Below are 25,277 nucleotides of genomic sequence, written 5' to 3' on the forward strand. Positions count from 1 at the left end.
CCATTATCTGATTTTAGACTGGTACAGTCCACTCAACCTCATTTTAATATAGTCCCTTTATACCAGCTTCGGTAGTATGGTGGACAGTAGTTTGTCTTGTTTAACAACAGAACAAGACCACACTGATTTATTAATCTTCAGCTATTGATTGTGAAATACTTGGTAATTCTGACATATAGTCTTTACAGGAAACCTGCTGCATTTTTCCATCAGCAGCACGGAATATTTTATATTTACTTTCGCACAGACAGGACACCACATACCACAATCGAGTCATTAGTGACTTATTGCACTGACTGTAACGTTAACAGGTACTGGGTTCCTATCCTGGTATATACTACTACCTGGGAGGAGTTTTATCACCTACCTGGGAGGAGTTTTATCACCTACCTGGGAAGAGAAAGACAACAGCACTGCCTTCTCTTTCCCTAAAAACCATTAAAATGTAACAAACTGGTTGATCCTAACTTTTGTTGGTCAGTGGGTCAGTACTGACTGTGACATACCTCGTACTGACTGTGGGGGAACTGTATCTTGTAATACTGTGACGTACCTCGTACTGACTGTGACATACCTCGTACTGACTGTGACGTACCTCGTACTGACTGTGGGGGAACTGTATCTTTAACACTGTGACGTACCTCGTACTGACTGTAACGTACCTCATACTTACCTCGTACTGACTGTGGGGGAACTGTATCTTGTAACACTGTGACGTACCTCGTACTGACTGTAACGTACCTCGTACTGACTGTAACGTACCTCGTACTGACTGTGAGGGAACTGTATCTTTAACACTGTGATGTACCTCGTACTGACTGTAACGTACCTCGTACTGACTGTAACGTACCTCGTACTGACTGTAACGTACCTCGTACTGACTGTGAGGGAACTGTATCTTTAACACTGTAACGTACCTTGTACTGACTGTGACGTACCTCGTACTGACTGTGACGTACCTCGTACTGACTGTGACGTACCTCGTACTGACTGTAACGTACCTCGTACTGACTGTGACGTACCTCGTACTGACTGTGACGTACCTCGTACTGACTGTGACGTACCTCATACTGACTGTAACGTACCTCGTACTGACTGTGACGTACCTCGTACTGACTGTGGGGGAACTGTATCTTGTAACACTGTGACGTACCTCGTACTGACTGTGACGTACCTCGTACTGACTGTGACGTACCTCGTACTGACTGTGACGTACCTTGTACTGACTGTGACGTACCTCGTACTGACTGTGACGTACCTCGTACTGACTGTGACGTACCTCGTACTGACTGTGACGTACCTCGTACTGACTGTGACGTACCTTGTACTGACTGTGACGTACCTCGTACTGATTGAAACGTACCTTGTACTGACTGTGACGTACCTTGTACTGACTGTGACGTACCTTGTACTGACTGTGACGTACCTTGTACTGACTGTGACGTACCTCGTACTGACTGTGACGTACCTCGTACTGACTGTGACGTACCTCGTACTGATTGAAACGTACCTTGTACTGACTGTGACGTACCTCGTACTGACTGTGACGTACCTCGTACTGACTGTGGGGGAACTGTATCTTGTAATACTGTGACGTACCTCGTACTGACTGTGACGTACCTCGTACTGATTGAAACGTACCTTGTACTGACTGTGACGTACCTCGTACTGACTGTGACGTACCTCGTACTGACTGTGGGGGAACTGTATCTTGTAATACTGTGACGTACCTCGTACTGACTGTGGGGGAACGTATCTTGTAATACTGTAACGTACCTCGTACTGACTGTGACATACCTCATACTGACTGTGGGGGAACTGTATCTTGTAACACTGTGACGTACCTCGTACTGACTGTGACGTACCTTATACTGACTGTGGTGTACCTCGTACTGACTGTGGTGTACCTCGTACTGACTGTGAGGGAACTGTATCTTGTAACACTGTGACGTACCTCGTACTGACTGTGACGTACCTCGTACTGACTGTGACGTACCTCGTACTGACTGCGTGGGAACTGTATCTTGTAACACTGTGACGTACCTCGTACTGACTGTGGGGGAACTGTATCTTGTAACACTGTGACGTACCTCGTACTGACTGTGACGTACCTCGTACTGATTGAAACGTACCTTGTACTGACTGTGACGTACCTCGTACTGACTGTGACGTACCTCGTACTGACTGTGACGTACCTCGTACTGACTGTGACATACCTCGTACTGACTGTGACGTACCTCGTACTGACTGTGACATACCTCGTACTGACTGTGACGTACCTCGTACTGACTGTGACGTACCTCGTACTGACTGTGACATACCTCGTACTGACTGTGACGTACCTCGTACTGACTGTGACGTACCTCGTACTGACTGTGACATACCTCGTACTGACTGTGACGTACCTCGTACTGACTGTGACGTACCTCGTACTGACAGTGAGGGAACTGTATCTTGTAACACTGTGACGTATCTCGTACTGACTGTGGGGGAACGTATCTTGTAACACTGTGACGTACCTCGTACTGACTGACTGTGACGTACCTCGTACTGACTGTGAGGGAACTGTATCTTGTAACACTGTGACGTACCTCGTACTAACTGTGACGTACCTCGTACTGACTGTGACATACCTCATACTGACTGTGACGTACCTCGTACTGACTGTGAGGGAACTGTATCTTGTAACACTGTGACGTACCTCGTACTGACTGTGACGTACCTCATACTTACCTCGTACTGACTGTGACGTACCTCATACTGACTGTGACATACCTCGTACCGACTGTGACACCCCTCGTACTGACTGTGACGTACCTCGTACTGACTATGGGGGAACTGTATCTTGTAACACTGTGACGTACCTCGTACTGACTGTGACGTACCTCGTACTGACTGTGACGTACCTCGTACTGACTGTGACATACCTCGTACTGACTGTGACGTACCTCGTACTGACTGTGACGTACCTCGTACTGACTGTGACGTACCTCGTACTGACTGTGACGTACCTCGTACTGACTGTGACGTACCTCATACTGACTGTGACATACCTCGTACCGACTGTGACACCCCTCGTACTGACTGTGACGTACCTCGTACTGACTATGGGGGAACTGTATCTTGTAACACTGTGACGTACCTCGTACTGACTGTGACGTACCTCGTACTGACTGTGACGTACCTCGTACTGACTGTGACATACCTCGTACTGACTGTGACGTACCTCGTACTGACTGTGACGTACCTCGTACTGACTGTGACGTACCTCGTACTGACAGTGAGGGAACTGTATCTTGTAACACTGTGACGTATCTCGTACTGACTGTGGGGGAACGTATCTTGTAACACTGTGACGTACCTCGTACTGACTGTGACGTACCTCGTACTGACTGTGAGGGAACTGTATCTTGTAACACTGTGACGTACCTCGTACTAACTGTGACGTACCTCGTACTGACTGTGACATACCTCATACTGACTGTGACGTACCTCGTACTGACTGTGAGGGAACTGTATCTTGTAACACTGTGACGTACCTCGTACTGACTGTGACGTACCTCATACTTACCTCGTACTGACTGTGACGTACCTCATACTGACTGTGACATACCTCGTACCGACTGTGACACCCCTCGTACTGACTGTGACGTACCTCGTACTGACTATGGGGGAACTGTATCTTGTAACACTGTGACGTACCTCGTACTGACTGTGACATACCTCGTACGGACTGTGACGAACCTCATACTGACTGTGACGTACCTCGTACTGACTGTGACGTACCTCGTACTGACTGTGACGTACCTCGTACTGACTGTGGGGGAACTGTATCTTTAAAACTGTGACGTACCTCGTACTGACTGTAACGTACCTCGTACTGACTGTGAGGGAACTGTATCTTTAACACTGTGACGTACCTCGTACTGACTGCGTGGGAACTGTATCTTGGGTGGCTGGAAGGAGGCGTAGAGCAGGTGGAAGGTGACAGCCAGGTAGGGGACGTACTTCATCAGCTGGTAATCCTGCTGGTGCGCCGTGTACTCGCTGATCAGGTCCACGTCACACAGCCAGTCCGTCGCCAGCGTCAGCTATGAGAAAACAAGTAAAACTGAAGATAATTTTTTTAAGTATTTTCTTCTTTCATAAATATGTAACCCGACCTCTTTGTTTTGAGATATTTTATTGATAAAAAAAGAATCAAAAGGATTGCACAACAGGCAGAGCCTATATAAGTGGTCTCCCAAACAAGATGGACATCAGACAATATTCATAATCATATATATAAAACATAATAACAATGTCCAATTGCATAAAATATTTAACATAATTAATATTTTTTAATATATAGTAATAAAAGGTAGAGAGTAGATAGAATAGAAATGGGATAGTCGAGAAACAATATGATAGTAATGATCCCATTGTTGGAGCTAACGCAGTAAGATGAGAATAATAAGTTAGTTCAAGTCGAATATCTTACTTTCAGCTATAGATTTATGTACTGCTTTCAAAATTAAATTGTTTTCTTCAATTGGTAGGTTTATTGACCTGGATAGTAGTAGATCAATGTCTAACATATCAAGGTAATTCTGTAACGATGCAAATAAATCATATCTTTAGACATAAAAATAATAAAAATTATCTTCACAGTTATCTCCACATGCACAGCTTGGGCTATCAGAAAGATGGCTTAAAAATAAATGGTAGTTAAGTTTGCTAGCATAGTTACGAAGCTGACAATGGATAATGTTACATTTACAATTTCCATAAAGATAGAGAGTAGATGAAGGATTGGGAATCCCCTTTTTTATTAAAAATTTTTATAGGTACACAGACATGGTTAATTTTGAGTTAAACTGTCAAGATCATTCCATAACTCCAAAGTATTAGGAATAAAGCTGTTTTTATATGAATTAGTATGGCATGTTGGTGGAGTGAATGGACGTTGATTTCTGAGTGTAAAATGATTAGTGGGATTATCATATGGCAAGATTTCATCCAGTAGATATTGAGGTGTTTCGCCTTTAAGTATTTTTATTAGAATTAATTTACTATTTTTGCAATGTTTATATAAAGGTTGTCTGGAGATGTTCCTTTCCTAAGTCCTGTAATGACAGTGCGAGGACTGATTCATTCACTAAATGAAGTGACAGTGAGAGGACTGATTCACTAAATGAAGTGGCAGTGCGAGGACTGATTCATTCACTAAATGAAGTGACAGTGTGAGGATTGATTCATTCACTGAATGAAGTGAAAGTGCGAGGACTGATTCACTAAATGAAGTGACAGTGTGAGGACTGATTCACTAAATGAAGTGACAGTGCAAGGACCGATTCATTCACTAAATGAAGTGACAGTGTGAGGACTGATTCATTCACTAAATGAAGTGACTGTGCGAGAACTGATTCACTAAATTAAGCGACAGTGTGAGGACTGATTTACTAAACGAAGTGACAGTGAGAGGACTGATTCACTAAACGAAGTGACAGTGTGAGGACTGATTCACCAAATGAAGTGAGTGTGAGGATTGATTCACTAAATGAAGTGACAGTGTGAGGACTGATTCACCAAATGAAGTGAGTGTGAGGACCGATTCACCAAATGAAGTGACAGTGTGAGGACCGAGTCACTAAATGAAGTGACAGTGTGAGGATCGATTCACTAAATGAAGTGACAGTGCGAGGACTGATTCACTAAATGAAGTGACAGTGTGAGGACCGAGTCACTAAATAAAGTGACAGTGTGAGGACCAATTCACCAAATGAAGTGACAGTGTGAGGACCGAGTCACTAAATGAAGTGACAGTGTGAGGACCGAGTCACTAAACGAAGTGACAGTGCAAGGACCGATTCACTAAACGAAGTGACAGTGCGAGGACTGATTCACTAAATGAAGTGACAGTGCGAGGACTGATTCACTAAATGAAGTGAAAGTGCGAGGACTGATTCACTAACTGAAGTGACAGTGCGAGGCTTGATTCACTAAATGAAGTGACAGTGCAAGGACCGATTCATTCACTAAATGAAGTGACAGTGCGAGGAATGATTCATTCACTAAATGAAGTGACTGTGCGAGAACTGATTCACTAAATGAAGTGACAGTGCGAGGACTGATTTACTAAACGAAGTGACAGTGTGAGGACTGATTCACTAAATGAAGTGACAGTGCGAGGACTGACCTCGGCTAGGTAGGTGTCCTTGGTCTTGGCGGCGAGGTAATTCTCAAATAATCCCTGCACCATCTTCTCGTACTCCCCCGCGGCCTGCACCACACACAGGACGTGCTGGAACCTGAAAACAGGAGAAAATCAGTAATATTTAAACAAATTACAGTGGGGAATCCGTTAGAATTTTACCATCAATCAATGGAATCTGAAAACATGAGAAAATCTCTAATATTTAAACAAATTACAGTGGGGAATCGGTTAGAATTTTACCATCAATCAATGGAATCTGAAAACAGGAGAAAATCAGTAATATTTAAACAAATTACAGTGGGGAATCGGTTAGAATTTTACCATCAATCAATGGAATCTGAAATCTCTAATATTTAAAGTAATTATGGTGTGGAATTGGTTGGAATTTCATCATCTATCAATGGTTATAATTGGGTTGCACTAAACCAATCACGCTTCGATTAGACAATAGGATAGAATTATGTGAACTTAAGAAGGAATTGACCATTTACCTATTGTTGTCTTCACAGGGATTGACCTTACATTTGACTAATTTCACCTTTAATACTTATTCAGTATCGGTTTTCTTTACATGAGAAAACATAAAACAAAACTCAACATATTAACATCAATTGCACCATCTAAATTGTAGGAACAGTTATCATCACAGACAATGTATGGTTGCAATAAAAGCAGGATTTACCTCATGGCGGGAGACGTATTCGATGTCTTAGTCTTGGCAGCCTGGCCTTCTTCTATGTCATGGACATTCACAAAATTAGTCCTGAATCAAAAAAAAAAGAAAAAAAAGAAAAAAAAAAGATAAAAAATGTACCGTATTTGACCGGAAATAAGCCCAGGGGGCCCAGACAACTCATTGTGAGCTTAGCATGGGGTGGGCTTATTCCCAGACAAGGGGCCAGTTTTGTTGAGAAAAAAAAAGAAGATAATAATTAAAATAAATAATAATAATTAAATGAACTAGGAAGAAAACAAAAAAACATTCAGTAGCATATCTATTAATTAGTGTTCCATTTGTTATTAATAAATAATAATGGTTTATTAATTAAATTTTTTTTTTTTTACTAGTATCTATTTATCAGAATCACACCTTCTATGTTACAATTACTTACCAGTGCTGTTTATTTACATCCAAAATTTAATGCTGAAAAGACTTAAAACAACAGCAATTAACAACAAATTCAATAGCGTATACACAAGTTTCTGACATTACAAAATATTGTCAATCTAAGGTTATTGTTCTTAGCCAATCAGAATATGGTATTTGCTTAATTAGCATTAACTGCGGACCCAGTGTGGTGGTAAAAATAGACATTGGTTTTTAGTTCATACTTGGGCTTCGATACTTCAAAGAAATACTGCAGGCATGAAATTGAAAACAATGTTACACACTGTTATTGTTAGACTGCTAATTGTCACTGGTGGTAAAATATTGTGTTACATTTGTGTTTAATTATCTGCAGGAGGTATGACCTTTTAAATGAACTTTGAGCAAACTTGCAATTTCGTGTTATTTATAAGGTGACGAAGTTGGGGGTGGGCTTATTTACGAATGAGGGCCTAATTTCTTAAATGCTATCAAAACGGAGGGGGGCTTATTCAAAGACATGGGCTTATTTTCGGTCAAATACGGTATGTTACAGATAAACAATCAAAATAAAAACATAAAAGCTCAACAGAGAAGAATAAAATACAGACACACTTTATCAACCTTTTGACATGTCATTTTATCCAAGACCCACTTCATCAACCTTTTGACATGCCCTTTTATCCAAGACCCACTTCATCAACCTTTTGACATGCCCTTTTATCCAAGACCCACTTCATCAACCTTTTGACATGTCATTTTATCCAACACTTTATCAACCTTTTGACATGCCCTTTTATCCAACACCCACTTTATCAACCTTTTGACATGTCCTTTTATCCAACACACTTTATCAACCTTTTGACATGTCCTTTATCAACCTTTTGACATGCCCTTTATCAACCTTTTGACATGTCCTTTTATCCAACACACTTTATTAACCTTTTGACATGTCCTTTTATCCAAGACCCACTTTATCAACCTTTTGACATGCCCTTTTATCCAACACACTTTATCAACCTTTTGACATGTCCTTTATCAACCTTTTGACATGTCCTTTTATCCAACACACTTTATCAACCTTTTGACATGTCCTTTATCAACCTTTTGACATGCCCTTTATCAACCTTTTGACATGTCCTTTTATCCAACACACTTTATCAACCTTTTGACATGTCATTTTATCCAACACACTTTATCAACCTTTTGACATGCCCTTTTATCCAACACACTTTATCAACCTTTTGACATGTCCTTTTATTCAAGACCCACTTTATCAACCTTTTGACATGTCCTTTTATCCAACACACTTTATCAACCTTTTGACATGTCCTTTTATTCAAGACCCACTTTATCAACCTTTTGACATGTCCTTTTATCCAACACACTTTATCAACCTTTTGACATGCCCTTTTATCCAACACACTTTATCAACCTTTTGACATGTCCTTTTATTCAAGACCCACTTTATCAACCTTTTGACATGTCCTTTTATCCAACACACTTTATCAACCTTTTGACATGTCCTTTTATCCAACACACTTTATCAACCTTTTGACATGCCCTTTTATCCAACACACTTTATCAACCTTTCAACATGCCCTTTTATCCAACACACTTTATCAACCTTTCAACATGCCCTTTTATCCAACACACTTTATCAACCTTTTGACATGTCATTTTATCCAACACACTTTATCAACCTTTTGACATGCCCTTTTATCCAACACACTTTATCAACCTTTTGACATGTCCTTTTATTCAAGACCCACTTTATCAACCTTTTGACATGTCCTTTTATCCAACACACTTTATCAACCTTTGACATGTCCTTTTATTCAAGACCCACTTTATCAACCTTTTGACATGTCCTTTTATCCAACACACTTTATCAACCTTTTGACATGCCCTTTTATCCAACACACTTTATCAACCTTTTGACATGTCCTTTTATTCAAGACCCACTTTATCAACCTTTTGACATGTCCTTTTATCCAACACACTTTATCAACCTTTTGACATGCCCTTTTATCCAACACACTTTATCAACCTTTTGACATGTCCTTTTATTCAAGACCCACTTTATCAACCTTTTGACATGTCCTTTTATCCAACACACTTTATCAACCTTTTGACATGTCCTTTTATCCAACACACTTTATCAACCTTTTGACATGCCCTTTTATCCAACACACTTTATCAACCTTTCAACATGCCCTTTTATCCAACACACTTTATCAACCTTTCAACATGCCCTTTTATCCAACACACTTTATCAACCTTTTGACATGTCATTTTATCCAACACACTTTATCAACCTTTTGACATGCCCTTTTATCCAACACACTTTATCAACCTTTTGACATGTCCTTTTATTCAAGACCCACTTTATCAACCTTTTGACATGTCCTTTTATCCAACACACTTTATCAACCTTTTGACATGTCCTTTTATTCAAGACCCACTTTATCAACCTTTTGACATGTCCTTTTATCCAACACACTTTATCAACCTTTTGACATGCCCTTTTATCCAACACACTTTATCAACCTTTTGACATGTCCTTTTATTCAAGACCCACTTTATCAACCTTTTGACATGTCCTTTTATCCAACACACTTTATCAACCTTTTGACATGTCCTTTTATCCAACACACTTTATCAACCTTTTGACATGCCCTTTTATCCAACACACTTTATCAACCTTTCAACATGCCCTTTTATCCAACACTTTATCAACCTTTCAACATGCCCTTTTATCCAACACACTTTATCAACCTTTTGACATGCCCTTTTATACAAGACACTTTATCAACCTTTCAACATGCCCTTTTATACAAGACCCACTTTATCAACCTTTCAACATGCCCTTTTATCCAACACACTTTATCAACCTTTTGACATGTCCTTTTATCCAACACACTTCATCAACCTTTTGACATGCCCTTTTATCCAATGAGATTAAACTACACCTTCTGAATAAACACAACAGATCTGGACAACAGATCAGAATATCATCAGTATGATAAAAATAACAAAAGTGTCATTTATTAAAAAAATTATAATTTTTGCTTTTACATATATATTCTGTTCATATAATTTCTTATGGAAGTGACTGCTAAAATAATAATTAAATATAAGCTAAAGAGACGTAATAAATAATATGCAATGCACACCGTTTTGGTCTGGGCATCGTAAAGATTTGCTGCCACACATAGAAGAGACTTTTCTGTGCGTCCTTCTGTCCGATACTGACAGACTGAACAAACTTCATGTTGAGAACCTTCTGTTGTTCACGCACAAACTGTAATGAAAATAAATTAAACAATAAACAAACATTTTTACTTATTTAAAAAATAAATATACAGAACTTCACATACGTTGTTTTCGCTTCCTATTTATTGCACGAGTTTATTTTGCGCAAGAATATATAAGAGTGCAATAAATAGGAAGCGAAAAATACAACATGTCAGTTGTATTTATTACATACATGTACCTTCTGTTGTTTTACAAAAACGTTTTTTAATTTAATTTCATAACAACACTTTGTCAAATCTATGATCAAAACTCTTTGATGGATTTGCTTAACGTTAAGAATCATACTCTGCGGCAGCCTTGTGTAATGTTTCAAATACGATGTGACGTAATTTGTAAATCCTATATGACATCAGTAAATAAAAGGCGCCAACTGCAGTAAAAATAAAAAGGGAATTCCCCATTTAAATGTTCTGGTCCAGATTGCACATGTGTAATACAAAATAAATTTATTACATGGTTTAAAAATGTCTTTATTACTATAGTAAGATTGAACAGGTATGTAATAAAAGTTATTCCCTATTAGCAACAATTTCATGAGCACATGAACCATATGCTAGTGGGGCAGGGCTCACCTGTGCATTGCCAAATTAGCCAAGTGCTAATTTTTATACAATGTGGCTACAGTTAGTCTTTGGTTAATAAAAGCGTCTATTTAAATTAGCCACATTTAAAGGATATACTCTACATATCTAAACATTGGCTAAACCAAAAGTTGTTCCAGTGTGAGTCCTGGTGGGATGGGGTGGGGTGGGGGGTGGGAGGGTTAATGCAAAAACAACAAAAAACTTGAGTTGATACTTTAGACATGTAACTAATTTTTAAAGTCTCAGTCCATTCTATAAAAACAATTACTTTCTGTAACTTAATGCATGATTTTAATAGAAAATTTCCATGTTTTATTGTGATATCCACCAACTTGAAGAGTGTTGAGACAAGACCGTATGTCATTGTCCGACTTCTCACAGAGACACAACAGAGCATTCATTTCTGCTCGGATACTCTCCCTCCTCACAACCTACACAACAGAAGAGAAACCAGCATTAAATTAGTAATCACGAAATCCACTTTGACCTATGCAGTGATATTTTATTTCCATATCAACTAATGCTGGATTACTAGGGACTAATATTTGTTGAAATGTTTTAAATTACATATGTATAAGTCATAAATTTATAGAGTGTATTATCAAACACATCAATAAAAGTTCTATTTAATACCAGCCTCATTTTTCGTCAAGATTCTCACAACTTTACGTAATCCAATATTTTTCAAAAATATTTGTCTACAACGTGCTCTATGTGACTAATTAATTCACAAGTTCACACTAATAAATAATAATAATTACGGATACAGATACTATATTTTCTGATTAATGTTGCCTGAATGTTGAATGTAGAACGAGATGGTTGACTTTACAAACATGTTACAGGAATCTATTACGCTTCAATGATTTTTATCGCCAAGAATTGAATCCAAGGATTCCAGCCAATAAAGTGCTCTATCAGAGAAGATTCCAACATGTCGCAGTGAATAAAGATGATGGCATGACACGCACCTCATAGAGTCTGCTGGCGAGGCGTGTTGACTCGGTGGGAGGGAAGTGGAGAAGTAGAGCCTGCTGACGCAGCTGTCTCAATGACGGAACGTACCTGTAACAATGTATACAGAGGAATGAATGGATGGATGGATGGACGGACGGACGGGCGAGCGAGCGAGTGAAATAATTAATGTTTAATGAGACCCCAGAACAAATGAATGAATGGATGGATAGATGGATGGATAAATGATTGAGTGATTGATTGAGTGAATAAATGAATGAATGAATGAATGAATGAATGAATGAATGTTTAATGAGACCCCAACACAAAACATATATCAGAAAATAATGGTAATTGCAACACTCAGTGTAAATTTTTTTTGAATAAAACATTTTCACTAAACCAGTGCAGAGGTGTTGAAAAATACATCATTTATACAATGATAAATAATAAACCAACATTCACTTACTATTTATAATGATGAGACAATTACTGACAATTACATCTCTTACTCACTGATCATTACAGACTGGACTGGAAGGGGACTGACAATTACATCTCTTACAGATCATTACAGACTGGACTGGAAGGGGACTGACAATTACATCTCTTACTGATCATTACAGACTGGACTGGAAGGGGACTGACAATTACATCTCTTACTCACTGATCATTACAGACTGGACTGGAAGGGGACTGACAATTACATCTCTTACTCACTGATCATTACAGACTGGACTGGAAGGGGACTGACAATTACATCTCTTACTCACTGATCATTACAGACTGGACTGGAAGGGGACTGACAATTACATCTCTTACTCACTGATCTTTACAGACTGGACTGGAAGGGGACTGACAATTACATCTCTTACTCACTGATCATTACAGACTGGACTGGAAGGGGACTGACAATTACATCTCTTACTCACTGATCTTTACAGACTGGACTGGAAGGGGACTGACAATTACATCTCTTACTCACTGATCATTACAGACTGGACTGGAAGGGGACTGACAATTACATCTCTTACTCACTGATCTTTACAGACTGGACTGGAAGGGGACTGACAATTACATCTCTTACTGATCATTACAGACTGGACTGGAAGGGGACTGACAATTACATCTCTTACTCACTGATCATTACATACTGGACTGGAAGGGGACTGACAATTACATCTCTTACTCACTGATCATTACAGACTAGACTGGAAGGGGACTGACAATTACATCTCTTACTCACTGATCATTACAGACTGGACTGGAAGGGGACTGACAATTACATCTGTTACTGATCATTACAGACTGGACTGGAAGGGGACTGACAATTACATCTCTTACTGATCATTACAGACTGGACTGGAAGAGGACTGACAATTACATCTCTTACTCACTGATCATTACAGACTGGACTGGAAGGGGACTGACAATTACATCTCTTACTCACTGATCATTACAGACTGGACTGGAAGGGGACTGACAATTACATCTCTTACTCACTGATCTTTACAGACTGGACTGGAAGGGGACTGACAATTACATCTCTTACTGATCATTACAGACTGGACTGGAAGGGGACTGACAATTACATCTCTTACTCACTGATCATTACATACTGGACTGGAAGGGGACTGACAATTACATCTCTTACTCACTGATCATTACAGACTAGACTGGAAGGGGACTGACAATTACATCTCTTACTCACTGATCATTACAGACTGGACTGGAAGGGGACTGACAATTACATCTGTTACTGATCATTACAGACTGGACTGGAAGGGGACTGACAATTACATCTCTTACTGATCATTACAGACTGGACTGGAAGAGGACTGACAATTACATCTCTTACTCACTGATCATTACAGACTGGACTGGAAGGGGACTGACAATTACATCTCTTACTCACTGATCATTACAGACTGGACTGGAAGGGGACTGACAATTACATCTCTTACTCACTGATCATTACAGACTGGACTGGAAGGGGACTGACAATTACATCTCTTACTCACTGATCATTACAGACACAGATGATGGGTCTTAGCAATAAGCCACCTTCGTTCTTCTTCTTGGTCGTACTCTGGTCCGTCCGCCTGATCAACGCGAGCAGTGTGTTGATGGCCGCCTGGAATATCAACACAATGGTCTACATCACTGACAAACCAATTGTAGAAAATATTGTTTTCTTTAACCCCACAGAGTTGTAAAACTTGACACACCATATCAGTTTCCAGACCCACAATTACATGGTTTGAACTTAACAAAAGCCATTGCAGTAGTCACATTGTGATATCAGTTACTGTAGCTAAAGGACTTTTCGGACCATTCCAATAAGCAGTGATGCTGCCAGTCATCGTTTATATGAAGCCACATGTTTCTTAGTGTGTCCATTTAAAACGTTTGTTTAAAATGCCTTTCCTAATGTCACAAAACTAAGTCCTTTCATATTTTTGTTTTATATTTTCCATTTCCTTCAATTTAACAAATATATCTTAGTTTTAGAGCGACATAAATGAAACAAAGTGTAATTGCCTGTGGTGCGCCGTCAATTTCATCGATGATGAGACAGTTGGGTCTGGGATCAGCCCCGAGAACGGCCTTCATCTGTGTGGCAGCCTCCATCTTGTTACGGAACACTTCCGCACTGCGGTCATCACTGAAATACCAAACACACACACACACATCAACACTGATTACAAACACTTCAACACAGCAACTATCACAACACACACATGCACACAATCTTGGTCACCACTACAAGAAACACACACATCAACACTGATTACAAACACTTCAACACAGCAACTATCACAACACACACAATCTTGGTCACCTCTACAAGAAACACACACATCAACATTGATTACAAACACTTCAACACAGCAACTATCACAACGCACACAATCTTGGTCACCACTACAAGAAACACACACATCAACACTGATTACAAACTGATTTGGACAACACAAATCTGATTTGGACAACACAAACCTCACAAATTCTTAAAGCCGCACACCCTAGTTCCATCCAGCGAAAATAAATTATAATTTGGTTAATCTACAAACCTGTAACACACTTAGATCACGTTTTTATCAAATGGAGTGAAAAAGCAGGTTTTATATCGATAAATACCATGGGAATCCCCATGTCCCAATTGCTTGAAATAATTTTGAAAGTTAGTATTCTGATGTCACCGATAGATGTCGCTCAAAGCACAACAATGCCTACGTCACGACAAATTTCACAGACTTGGGGTGCGTTTGTTTCACCTCTCCTGGACATGTTCCAACTGTTCTGTCCTGGTTGTATCCCCTCTCCAGATATTGTACGACTTAGCAAAATTATTGGTTTTAAGGGTTTGTAACACTTACTTGTCTCAACTTTATTGTTACTGAAAATGTTCACGAACTGTGAAGAAAAATCTCACATATGAACAACAACAAATCGGATGTTGATTGCGCGAACCGTGCACGAGAAAACAAACCGAACCAAAATGATAACGGTCACGTGATATACCAACGTCTGTGACATTGAAATGGAAATATCTCTCTAAAAATAGATTAGACCTCGCTTGCTTAACGTTTTTTTCTCGACAACATGTCTTGTGAAAAAATGCAAAAAATGCATTTCGTGGTTTTACAAACATCAGGATTACCAAAAAGCACTTCAGGTGAATGGAAATGTGTATTCTAAATAATAAAATTTAAGTAATGTGCAATTTTATTTGTGAAAAATGGGGTTTAATAGCGAAAAACAACGCCGTAATGGTTAACAAATAAACGTAACTAGGGTGTGTCCCTTTAATGATTACATTACATATCATTAATACCATTAAGAAAAATTACAACACTTATTCTGACATCACACTTCATTCCAACATATTTAGCAAACAAACCTAGCATTCATTTCCACTACATTGTACCCAGCATGCTTTGCAACGATGTGTGCTAGAGTTGTCTTTCCAAGACCAGGAGGTCCGCACAGCAGAGCCACCTACAAAAACAAAAACCAGTCTTTTAAAAACTATATGGATCACACGAGAAATAAAAAGGTACAACATTTTCTAAAATTAAAATTGATTTTTGATTTAAACCTAAGGCCACATTTGCTGTGCACCCCCAAAAAACAAAACATTTAAATTTTACCCCAGCAATATTATTATAAAGTTAAACTTTAAGGTCTTTAGGCTATGTAAAACTATGAGGACCATTAAATATGCCATAAGGATGGGGTCCCAAGATAAACTGTATGGGTACAGCTGTAAATGTGACGAGGATGTAGGAGAAGTGATGACCGACACGAACTTCGACCTAAATCTGAACTCTGCACACCTTTTGTTGAGGGCGGTTGAGTTTATCAAGACCCTCAATGATCTCCGGCTGGAAACGTTTCTTGAAAGTGTTTTCTTTCTGTTTCTTCTTCACTTTTGGCTGGGCAGGAAGTTCCTTATCAAAGACGACGTGGTCCCACAACTTCAGCCAGTGAAGCAGAGAACGATTCAGAGTCTGAAAAATCAACAATTAATAAACGTATCCAGTGAAGCAGTGAACGATTCAGAGTCTGAAAAATCAACAATCAGTAAACGTATCCAGTCAAGCAGAGAATGATTCAGTCTGAAAAATCAACAATTAATAAATGTAGTCATGGAAGCAGTGAACGATTCAGAGTCTAAAAAATCAACAATCAGTAAACGTATCCAGTGAAGCAGAGAACGATTCAGTCTGAAAAATCAACAATCAATAAATATATCCAGTCAAGCAGAGAACGATTCAGTCTGAAAAATCAACAATTAATAAATGTAGTCATGGAAGCAGTGAACGATTCAGTCTAAAAAATCAACAATCAATAAACGTATCCAGTGAAGCAAAGAACGATTCAGTCTGAAAAATCAACAATCAATAAATGTATCCAGTCAAGCAGAGAACGATTCAGTCTGAAAAATCAACAATCCATAAATGTATCCAGGGTTTGTCAGAGTTCTTCTTTAGACACCAATAAAATATTATTAACAGCAGTACAGTACTAATTTCAAGGATTTACTTTGTCTACGACTCCGATTACAAATGTGTCCTTCATCTGACAAGGAACAAATACATCACACTTCTTTCATTTACTTTGTCTACGACTCCGATTACAAATGTGTCCTTCATCTGACAAGGAACAAATACATCACACTTCTTTCATTTGCTTTGTCTACGACTCCGATTACAAATGTGTCCTTCATCTGACAAGGAACAAATACATCACACTTCTTTCATTTGCTTTGTCTACGACTCGATTACAAATGTGTCCTTCATCTGACAAGGAACAAATACATCACACTTCTTTCATTTACTCAAGGGGTGGCACATAGCCCAGTGGTAGTGTTAGCTTGACGTGCGGTCGCTTTGGGATCCATCCCCGTCGGTGGGCCCATTGGGCCATTTCTCGTTCCAGCCAAGGCACCACAACTGGTATATCAAAGGCTGTGGTCTGTAGGATGGTGCATATAAATAAATCAAGGTGCCCTAGTGTTGTAGTTAAACAAAACAAACTGTTTTTTTCATATGACAAGGATCAAATACATCACACATATCATCTTTAAGTTAATACAATGTAGTATTATGTGTACAGATAAACCAACCTGTAACCTACATTGTCTTACTAAGGAAGAGGTAAATAAATTAATATTTACACTGTAGACATTAGGTGTCACACAAGGTGTAAAGAGAGCACTAAACAAAAAACATGGATTATCTTTGTAATTATGTGAAGTTAAACTATGGCTAAAACTGAATATAAACCATAATGTAGATAATAATTCCATTTTATTGCTCCATAAAACTAGCTGTAAATATGTGTATTAAGTCCATTAAACTAAGTTTATATTTCTTTTGTCTAACAATAGACTAAATTTGTTAATTAGGGTTGATGAAATTTCTGCCAACACAAAATATTAATCATAAACTTTTTTCTTCTTAAAACTAATCGATCTAACTGCCCCCTTTTCTTTCTCTCCTTTGAATTCCATGTCATTTCTTCCCAATCTGGCTATCTTTCAACTTATTTTGCTGTCCACATCCACATCCCAGTCCTTGCCTCTCCTACAGTAACGTGCTCGTCTCTTGTGGCTATCTGTGTCACACAGCTGCTATATTCAATCAGCTTTTAGCTGTGGACCAATTCGTAGAGGGTTCAGTAGTTACTTTTGGTATTGTTAAGAGACACTTGTAACCACCTACTATACTCCTTTACTACCGGCGGTCCTTAGTTAATGCCGTGGGTCAGACCAGCTTTATTAGCAACAGAGGACGAGGATGCCAGATGGGTGCAGGAAAACACACAGAGGCTGCACCCGTGAAGGAAGTTGAGACAGATTGAAATTGTGGGAGAAATTGGAAAGTTTTTAATATTAAGATAATGAAAACGACAGCCAGAGGGTGATAGATGAGAAAGATGAATGAAAGTGTGAGCCAGTTTTTATCGGGCTTTGAAACACTGTCGTCAGCTTTTTTGTCCAGCAGTTTATTCACTGGACCACACAGCTCACTAAGCAATAAAGAGTGGTTGAGTTTGAAAATATTCTATTAGTAAAAATGTTGTTAAAACATTTTCAAAGAAGTGTATGGTTTTTAAACAGATTGATCTCGGCGTAATAGAGTCAGATGATTTACAGCAGTGTATGGTTTTTAAACAGATTGACGTCAGCATAATAGTCAGATGATTTACAGCAGTGTATGGTTTTTAAACAGACTGACATCGGCGTAATAGAGTCAGATGATTTACAGCAGTGTATGGCTTTTAAACAGATTGACGTCAGCATAATAGTCGGATGATTTACAGCAGTGTATGGTTTTTAAACAGACTGACATCGGCGTAATAGAGTCAGATGATTTACAGCAGTGTATGGCTTTTAAACAGATTGACCTCGGTGTATTAGAGTCAGATGATTGACAGCAGTGTATGGTTTTTAAACACGTTGACCTGAGCTTAATAGAGTCAGATGAGTTACAGCAGTGTATGGTTTTTAAACAGATTGACCCCGGCGTAATAGTCAGATGATTTACAGCAGTGTATGGTTTTTAAACAGATTGACCTCGGCGTAATAGTCAGATGATTTACAGCAGTGTATGGTTTTTAAACAGATTGACCTCGGCATACCTCTTCACTGAGGAGCTCTGTGTACTGGCGAGGGGCGTATTTATCAACCCACAGGAACTGTTGAGGTTCTGGTGTATCCAATGGCAACACGTTTTCCTTGTCGCCATCTTCCACCATACCCAGGTCTTCATCCAGTGTTCTAAACAACAAAAGCAACACTTCACGTTAATAATGAACAGACTGTAAGAGTCTCCATTTATACTCACTTACCCCTGCCGCATCCCACCACATGAATAATGGTCTCTGAAATAGCCACTATGTCAAATATTTTGGGTAGATTGATTTTACAAAGTCAGGATTATTACAAAGGTAGTATCATATGTGTTTGCAAAATATAAAGGTATTTATTAGTTTAGATAATAAATTTTTTCAGTGGAGTATGCGTGTGCTAGCGTGCGTGCGTGTGTAATATAATTTATCACCTGTTTATTTTTGCAGTAATCTCCCTTGCCTCCTGGATTATTTTCCTTCCCCTCTGTAAATATTTTAAAATCTCAGGGTTATAATTACATGTAGAACAGCTCTGAACTCAGACACACAACACAAACTAAATTTTACCTGTATTTCCACATCCACATAAATAACGGTTAACAAAGTTTAATAACTTTTAATGCTGCGTGGTCTAATGGGAAATATTAAAGGTACAGCAAGCTTATATGAATAAAAACTACTAATTTTACACATTTATCAATTAACTTTGTATCAAATTTTAAAATATGTTAAATATATCTAAATATTTATTAAGCATAGTACATTTATTAATAATACATTTGATTTCAGCAACAAACAATTATTTGAAAAACACATGGACCAGAGGGCAATTTATTATGCTACTAATGAGTTGAACTATTTAAAACAAATAATTTGGTAAGCATCTGACACGTAGCCTACTGGTAAAGTGCTTGCCTCATGTGTGGTCAGTCTGGGATCGATCCCCGTCGGTGGGCTCATTGGGCTATTTCTCATTCCAGCCAGAGCACCATGACTGGTACATCAAAGGCCATGGTATGTGCTATCCTGTCTGGAATGGTGCATATAAAAGATGCCTTGCTACTGATGGAAAAATGTAGCGGGTTTCCTCTCAAGACTATATGTCAAAATTACCAAATGTTTGACATCCAATAGCCAATGACTAATAAATCAGTGTGCTCTATTGGTGTTGTTGAACAAAACAACCTTTAACAAATTTATATAAATAATAACTGACATTTTAATTTTTAAATTCTAAAATGGTGATCTACATGTAACAACAATAAAAGTGAACCTCCTCCTCTGCCTGTTCTCGGAGTGTGAACAACGGAACATCCAGCAACTTGGCCGTGTGAATTGATTTACCGACACCATCATACTGCAAGGTAAACACAAACCAGTAAACATCCACCACAAACAGCATTCACAACACTCACAGTTGAAATCATTACAGATAGGTCTCACACAGGTGATTCAAATAAATGGGATCTACACATCCCTTTAAAGCACGACTCACCCTGTACATGGCCAAATTAGCCAACTGCTAATTTTTATACAAAGTGGCTACAACATTTATTAATAAAATATTCCTTAAATTAGCCACATTTTAATAATTTTCAAGGAAATTCTCTACATATCTGAAAATTGGCTAAAACAAAATTGATTCCAGTGTGAGTCCCTGCTAGTGATACGAATGACTGAAAACAAATAATTGTACTTGCTTAAGATTACAAATATTATAAATGTCCAGGGTATAAACTGCCATTAACCAAATCTCCAAATATGAATTCAAAGTTGAATTTTAAACAATTTTAATAACTTGGTCGTGAGTGAGCCATCTTTTAATTACGGTAAAACTGTTAATTATTAAATGATATTTATTTTCAAATGACTATGATATAATTAGCCTTCCATGACGCAGGGTAAATCTGTCACGGGCAGAACCTAAGTATTCCATACTGCCTCTCTAGATTACAACACAGTAAATAATAACCAGCGAATACCTCTTTTTCTAAGTCCGCCACATCAAACACTTTGAGATAAACTCGCTCTCCCTCAACACTGGTGACTGGAATGAATTTACCACTCGGTCTGCTTGTCTGGACATGGTGTCTAGTACCTGTGAAATGAAACAAACTATTTTTCAGTATCAACTCATAAATAAACGAAAAGAAAATTGCTCAAGTGCAAAGAACAAAGCAGTGCAAGTTAGAGGTATACAAACATAAGAAGGATTTGAATCAGTAGGATCATGATCGTGCTGTCATAGTCAATGGAATAGAGCCCATACATTGCTCATCTGGCTTCCTGGATGTAAATACGAAAACAAACCCTAACCACAACAAAACTGTACGAACAATTACAGTAAATGTTTGCAACAACAAGCAACTGTGGCTTTTTACAATCAATCATTTCATCGGTAGAACATGACTGCTTAAGTTGTGATGCTAATCAATCTGTGGAACGTCACTCCTGCTGTGAGTCAGAGTCACAAACCCACAACACGTTTTGGTCTTAAACATGTTAATAATGATCTTTAACACACGGACTGGGTGTCAAGTTTCTCTTATTTATTGTAATAACACTCTTACCATTTCTTACACTTTGAGCAGGGTGGGAGTCTTGTGTTTTTATGACGGACTTGGTGTCAAGTTTCTCTTATTTATTGTAATAACACTCTTACCATTTCTTACACTTTGAGCAGGGTGGGAGTCTTGTGTTTTTATGACGGACTTGGTGTCAAGTTTCTCTTATTTATTGTAATAACACTCTTACCATTTCTTACACTATGAGCTGGGTGGGAGTCTGGTGTTTTTATGACAGACTTGGGTGTCTGAGACACTGGAGGAGGTGGGGAAGGTCCTCGCATGCTGTCATCTTCCTCACACCGTGATTCTGGTGTGGTTGTCTCTAGTCTAGCCCGTTTTGATCGTGAAACTGTCAAACAAACAATATTTTACCATGAATAAACACAACAAACAAGTGCACCACAGTGTATGTGTTGTATATATTTATATTATAAGGTTTGTTACATAACTCTTAAAACACATTTCTTAAATAAACTTAACACACATATTTAACTTTTTAATGTGTGTGTGTTGGAATGATGTCAGACTGGAGCTTTTTTGTGATGTTATTTAAAAAGTGGCATGCCACACGACATCAAGTCTACAACATAATTAAACAGACAACATGCTGCACATTGTCAAAACAAAACAGTTTTAAGTGAAACCTTGAATGCAAGTAATGCTATTTTACTAAACATTATAATTTGGATTTGACAGACTTTGAAAACTAGATAGTTCTAGTATGACAGTAGACTTATTAAATGATACGGTTGTGCCCTTCATTAGATGAAGTTTATATTCCAATTCACGTAATACACATAACTGTTTTTAAATCATAAAATGTGATACACAAATTAGCTAATGCTAATCAATCCGATATTACATACTATATCAAATACAAATGATGAACAAGCCATATCAATGTCTGGCAGATAGTCGTCCTCACTCCCAGATAAATCTGAATATATATACTATATCAAATACGAATGTTGAACAAGCCGTACCAATATGAGGCAGACAGTCGTCCTCGCTCCCAGATAACTGTGAATACTCTGTGTCTCGTGGCCTCTTCTCCGCCCCACCCCCCAAACTCGACAGTCGGAAAGAGCCATTCCCCACCTGAACACTGTCAAGTGGAGTTAGCGGCGTTGGGCTCGGAGGGGATTTCGCTTCTCCTGTCAGACATTTGTTCTTGGGTGTGGTGAAATGAAGCGATTTCTTAGATTTAGGCCGCAGGTCTTCATCAGGGTCTGAAATTATATAAGTTTTAATTACAATTTATCACATACATACATTACAGACATGTAAATATAATGACTGTAGGCAACTCAGGAACAAACAATATGGTACGTAATGTTTGATTTATCACATACATACATTACAGACATGTAAATATAATGACTGTAGGCAACTCAGGAACAAACAATATGGTACGTAATGTTTGATTTATCACATACATACATTACAGACATGTAAATATAATGACTGTAGGCAACTCAGGAACAAACAATATGGTACGTAATGTTTGATTTATCACATACATACATTACAGACATGTAAATATAATGACTGTAGGCAACTCAGGAACAAACAATATGGTACGTAATGTTTGATTTATCACATACATACATTACAGACATGTAAATATAATGACTGTAGGCAACTCAGGAACAAACAATATGGTACGTAATGTTTGATTTATCACATACATACATTACAGACATGTAAATATAATGACTGTAGGCAACTCAGGAACAAACAATATGGTACGTAATGTTTGATTTATCACATACATACATTACAAACAATATGGTACGTAATGTTGGATGATTATTTCAAGAGACAGCAAAGGAAAGCCACTTCCACCAAAAATCTTCCCAAAAACAGCAAGGTAGACTTGGCCATCTAAGAGAGGGGGGGGGGGGGGGGGAGTCTGCCACTCTCCATCCCCTAACTCCCCTCAGACTACATCAGGGCTAGCTCTGCCACTCGCCAATCGAACATTTTATGAACAGCTGGCAAATTTTATTTTAATTTAGCCGAAAAAAAATTGTGTAATTACGGATATTTTGTTGGAAAATAACTAAGTCTGTAGGTTTTGCATTTTTTCGATACTTTGGACAAATGTTCTGAACACCCAGAGCTAACCCTGCTACATGTAGTTCAAGGACAGTAATTTTTAGATCCCCTTAGCATGTATATATATATATATATATATATATATAATGTACATACATAATATACATACTGTATGTACATACATACATACATATATACATACATATATACATACATGTATACATACATACATATAGAGGGAGGGAGATAGATATATATCCTGTCATGGACAGAGGAGCCGGCCAAGGCCGTCTCTTGTGCCCACGACAGGCGTGCGCTACAACAGCTTGTTCTGAATGACATGACATGACATGACATGACATAGAGATATATACAAAGATCTAAAGAGAGACGCACACAGATTGATGAGAGGAGAGAGAAGAATGTGGGGAAGAGATTAGGAGGAACGGCAGCACCTCGGTATTCTACCAGATCTTTACCATCACCCTTTATTAATTATGTTGTTTGGTCACACTCTGGTAATCAACAGTATTCCCCAAAACCTTTGTCGATTAATGTGTAGTTGCTTAGACGTGTTTAAAATGCAAAAACTCTGGAAACTTGAAAGTGATCGATAGGCCTATATTATCTTCATCTTGACAACCACTGAACCAGCATATAAACTCTAAACTCACAGTCAAATTCCTCTAATGCATCAAGCTCATCGGCATATTCGTCCTCAAATTCGGCCATTTAGTTCGATAATTTATTATTTACTGTTATAATTCAAGACGCGTAAACATTCAGCTTTATTATGGACAGCATATTAAGTTCTTTCATTTCTAATAATTTCCCGCGATTCTACAGCGCCATCTTTAAGGTAGATAACTCTAACCCAAGTAATATTTATTTAAAGAAGCATGATCATCTCTAAATATGAGAGAGAGAGAGAGAGAGAGAGAGAGAGAGAGAGAGAGAGAGAGAGAGAGAGAGAGAGAGAGACAGAGAGAGAGAGAGAGAGAGAGAGAGAGAGAGACAGAGAGAGAGAGAGAGAGAGAGAGAGAGAGAGAGAGAGACACAGAGAGAGAGAGACAGACACACACAGAGAGAGAGAGAGAGAGAGAGAGAGAGAGAGAGAGAGAGAGAGAGAGAGAGAGAGAGAGAGAGAGAGAGAGAGAGAGAGAGAGAGAGAGAGAGAGAGAGAGAGAGAGAGAGAGAGAGTTATTGTATGTAGTAACCTGTACTCGGGTGCATTATGGGTGAAATTTACGCAGGATACCATGCTAAAACAATGCATGGCAATGGATGATTGGACAACGACGACCATACAGTGCCAGCAAGATGTTTGTAAGTGATTGAGTACAAAAAAACCTTTGATTCTTTACTTCGCTCAA

General features: G+C 38.5%; 1 protein-coding gene across 1 annotated transcript in view; it reads right to left on the reverse strand.

Moving 5' to 3' along the window:
• LOC121379352 (chromosome transmission fidelity protein 18 homolog) overlaps positions 1–24,742 on the reverse strand; it is a 55,628-nt gene extending 30,886 nt beyond the window's left edge. Inside the window, exons 1-17 of the mRNA XM_041507924.1 lie at positions 24,579–24,742; positions 22,830–23,075; positions 22,034–22,195; positions 21,262–21,377; positions 20,553–20,636; positions 19,711–19,763; positions 19,289–19,427; positions 16,480–16,653; positions 16,044–16,141; positions 14,681–14,804; positions 14,161–14,273; positions 12,157–12,250; positions 11,518–11,616; positions 10,460–10,587; positions 6,879–6,959; positions 6,179–6,290; positions 3,921–4,091 (exon numbers count right to left, since the gene is read on the reverse strand). Of these exons, the coding sequence (XP_041363858.1) occupies positions 3,921–4,091; positions 6,179–6,290; positions 6,879–6,959; positions 10,460–10,587; positions 11,518–11,616; positions 12,157–12,250; positions 14,161–14,273; positions 14,681–14,804; positions 16,044–16,141; positions 16,480–16,653; positions 19,289–19,427; positions 19,711–19,763; positions 20,553–20,636; positions 21,262–21,377; positions 22,034–22,195; positions 22,830–23,075; positions 24,579–24,636 (2,052 nt within the window). The 5' untranslated portion in view covers positions 24,637–24,742. The remainder of the gene's footprint in view (positions 1–3,920; positions 4,092–6,178; positions 6,291–6,878; positions 6,960–10,459; positions 10,588–11,517; positions 11,617–12,156; positions 12,251–14,160; positions 14,274–14,680; positions 14,805–16,043; positions 16,142–16,479; positions 16,654–19,288; positions 19,428–19,710; positions 19,764–20,552; positions 20,637–21,261; positions 21,378–22,033; positions 22,196–22,829; positions 23,076–24,578) is intronic.
• Positions 24,743–25,277: the final 535 nt, after the last annotated feature.

The sequence above is a fragment of the Gigantopelta aegis genome, chromosome 8 (genome assembly GCF_016097555.1).
Source record: "Gigantopelta aegis isolate Gae_Host chromosome 8, Gae_host_genome, whole genome shotgun sequence".
In the NCBI taxonomy this organism is placed as follows: Eukaryota; Metazoa; Mollusca; class Gastropoda; order Neomphalida; family Peltospiridae; genus Gigantopelta; species Gigantopelta aegis.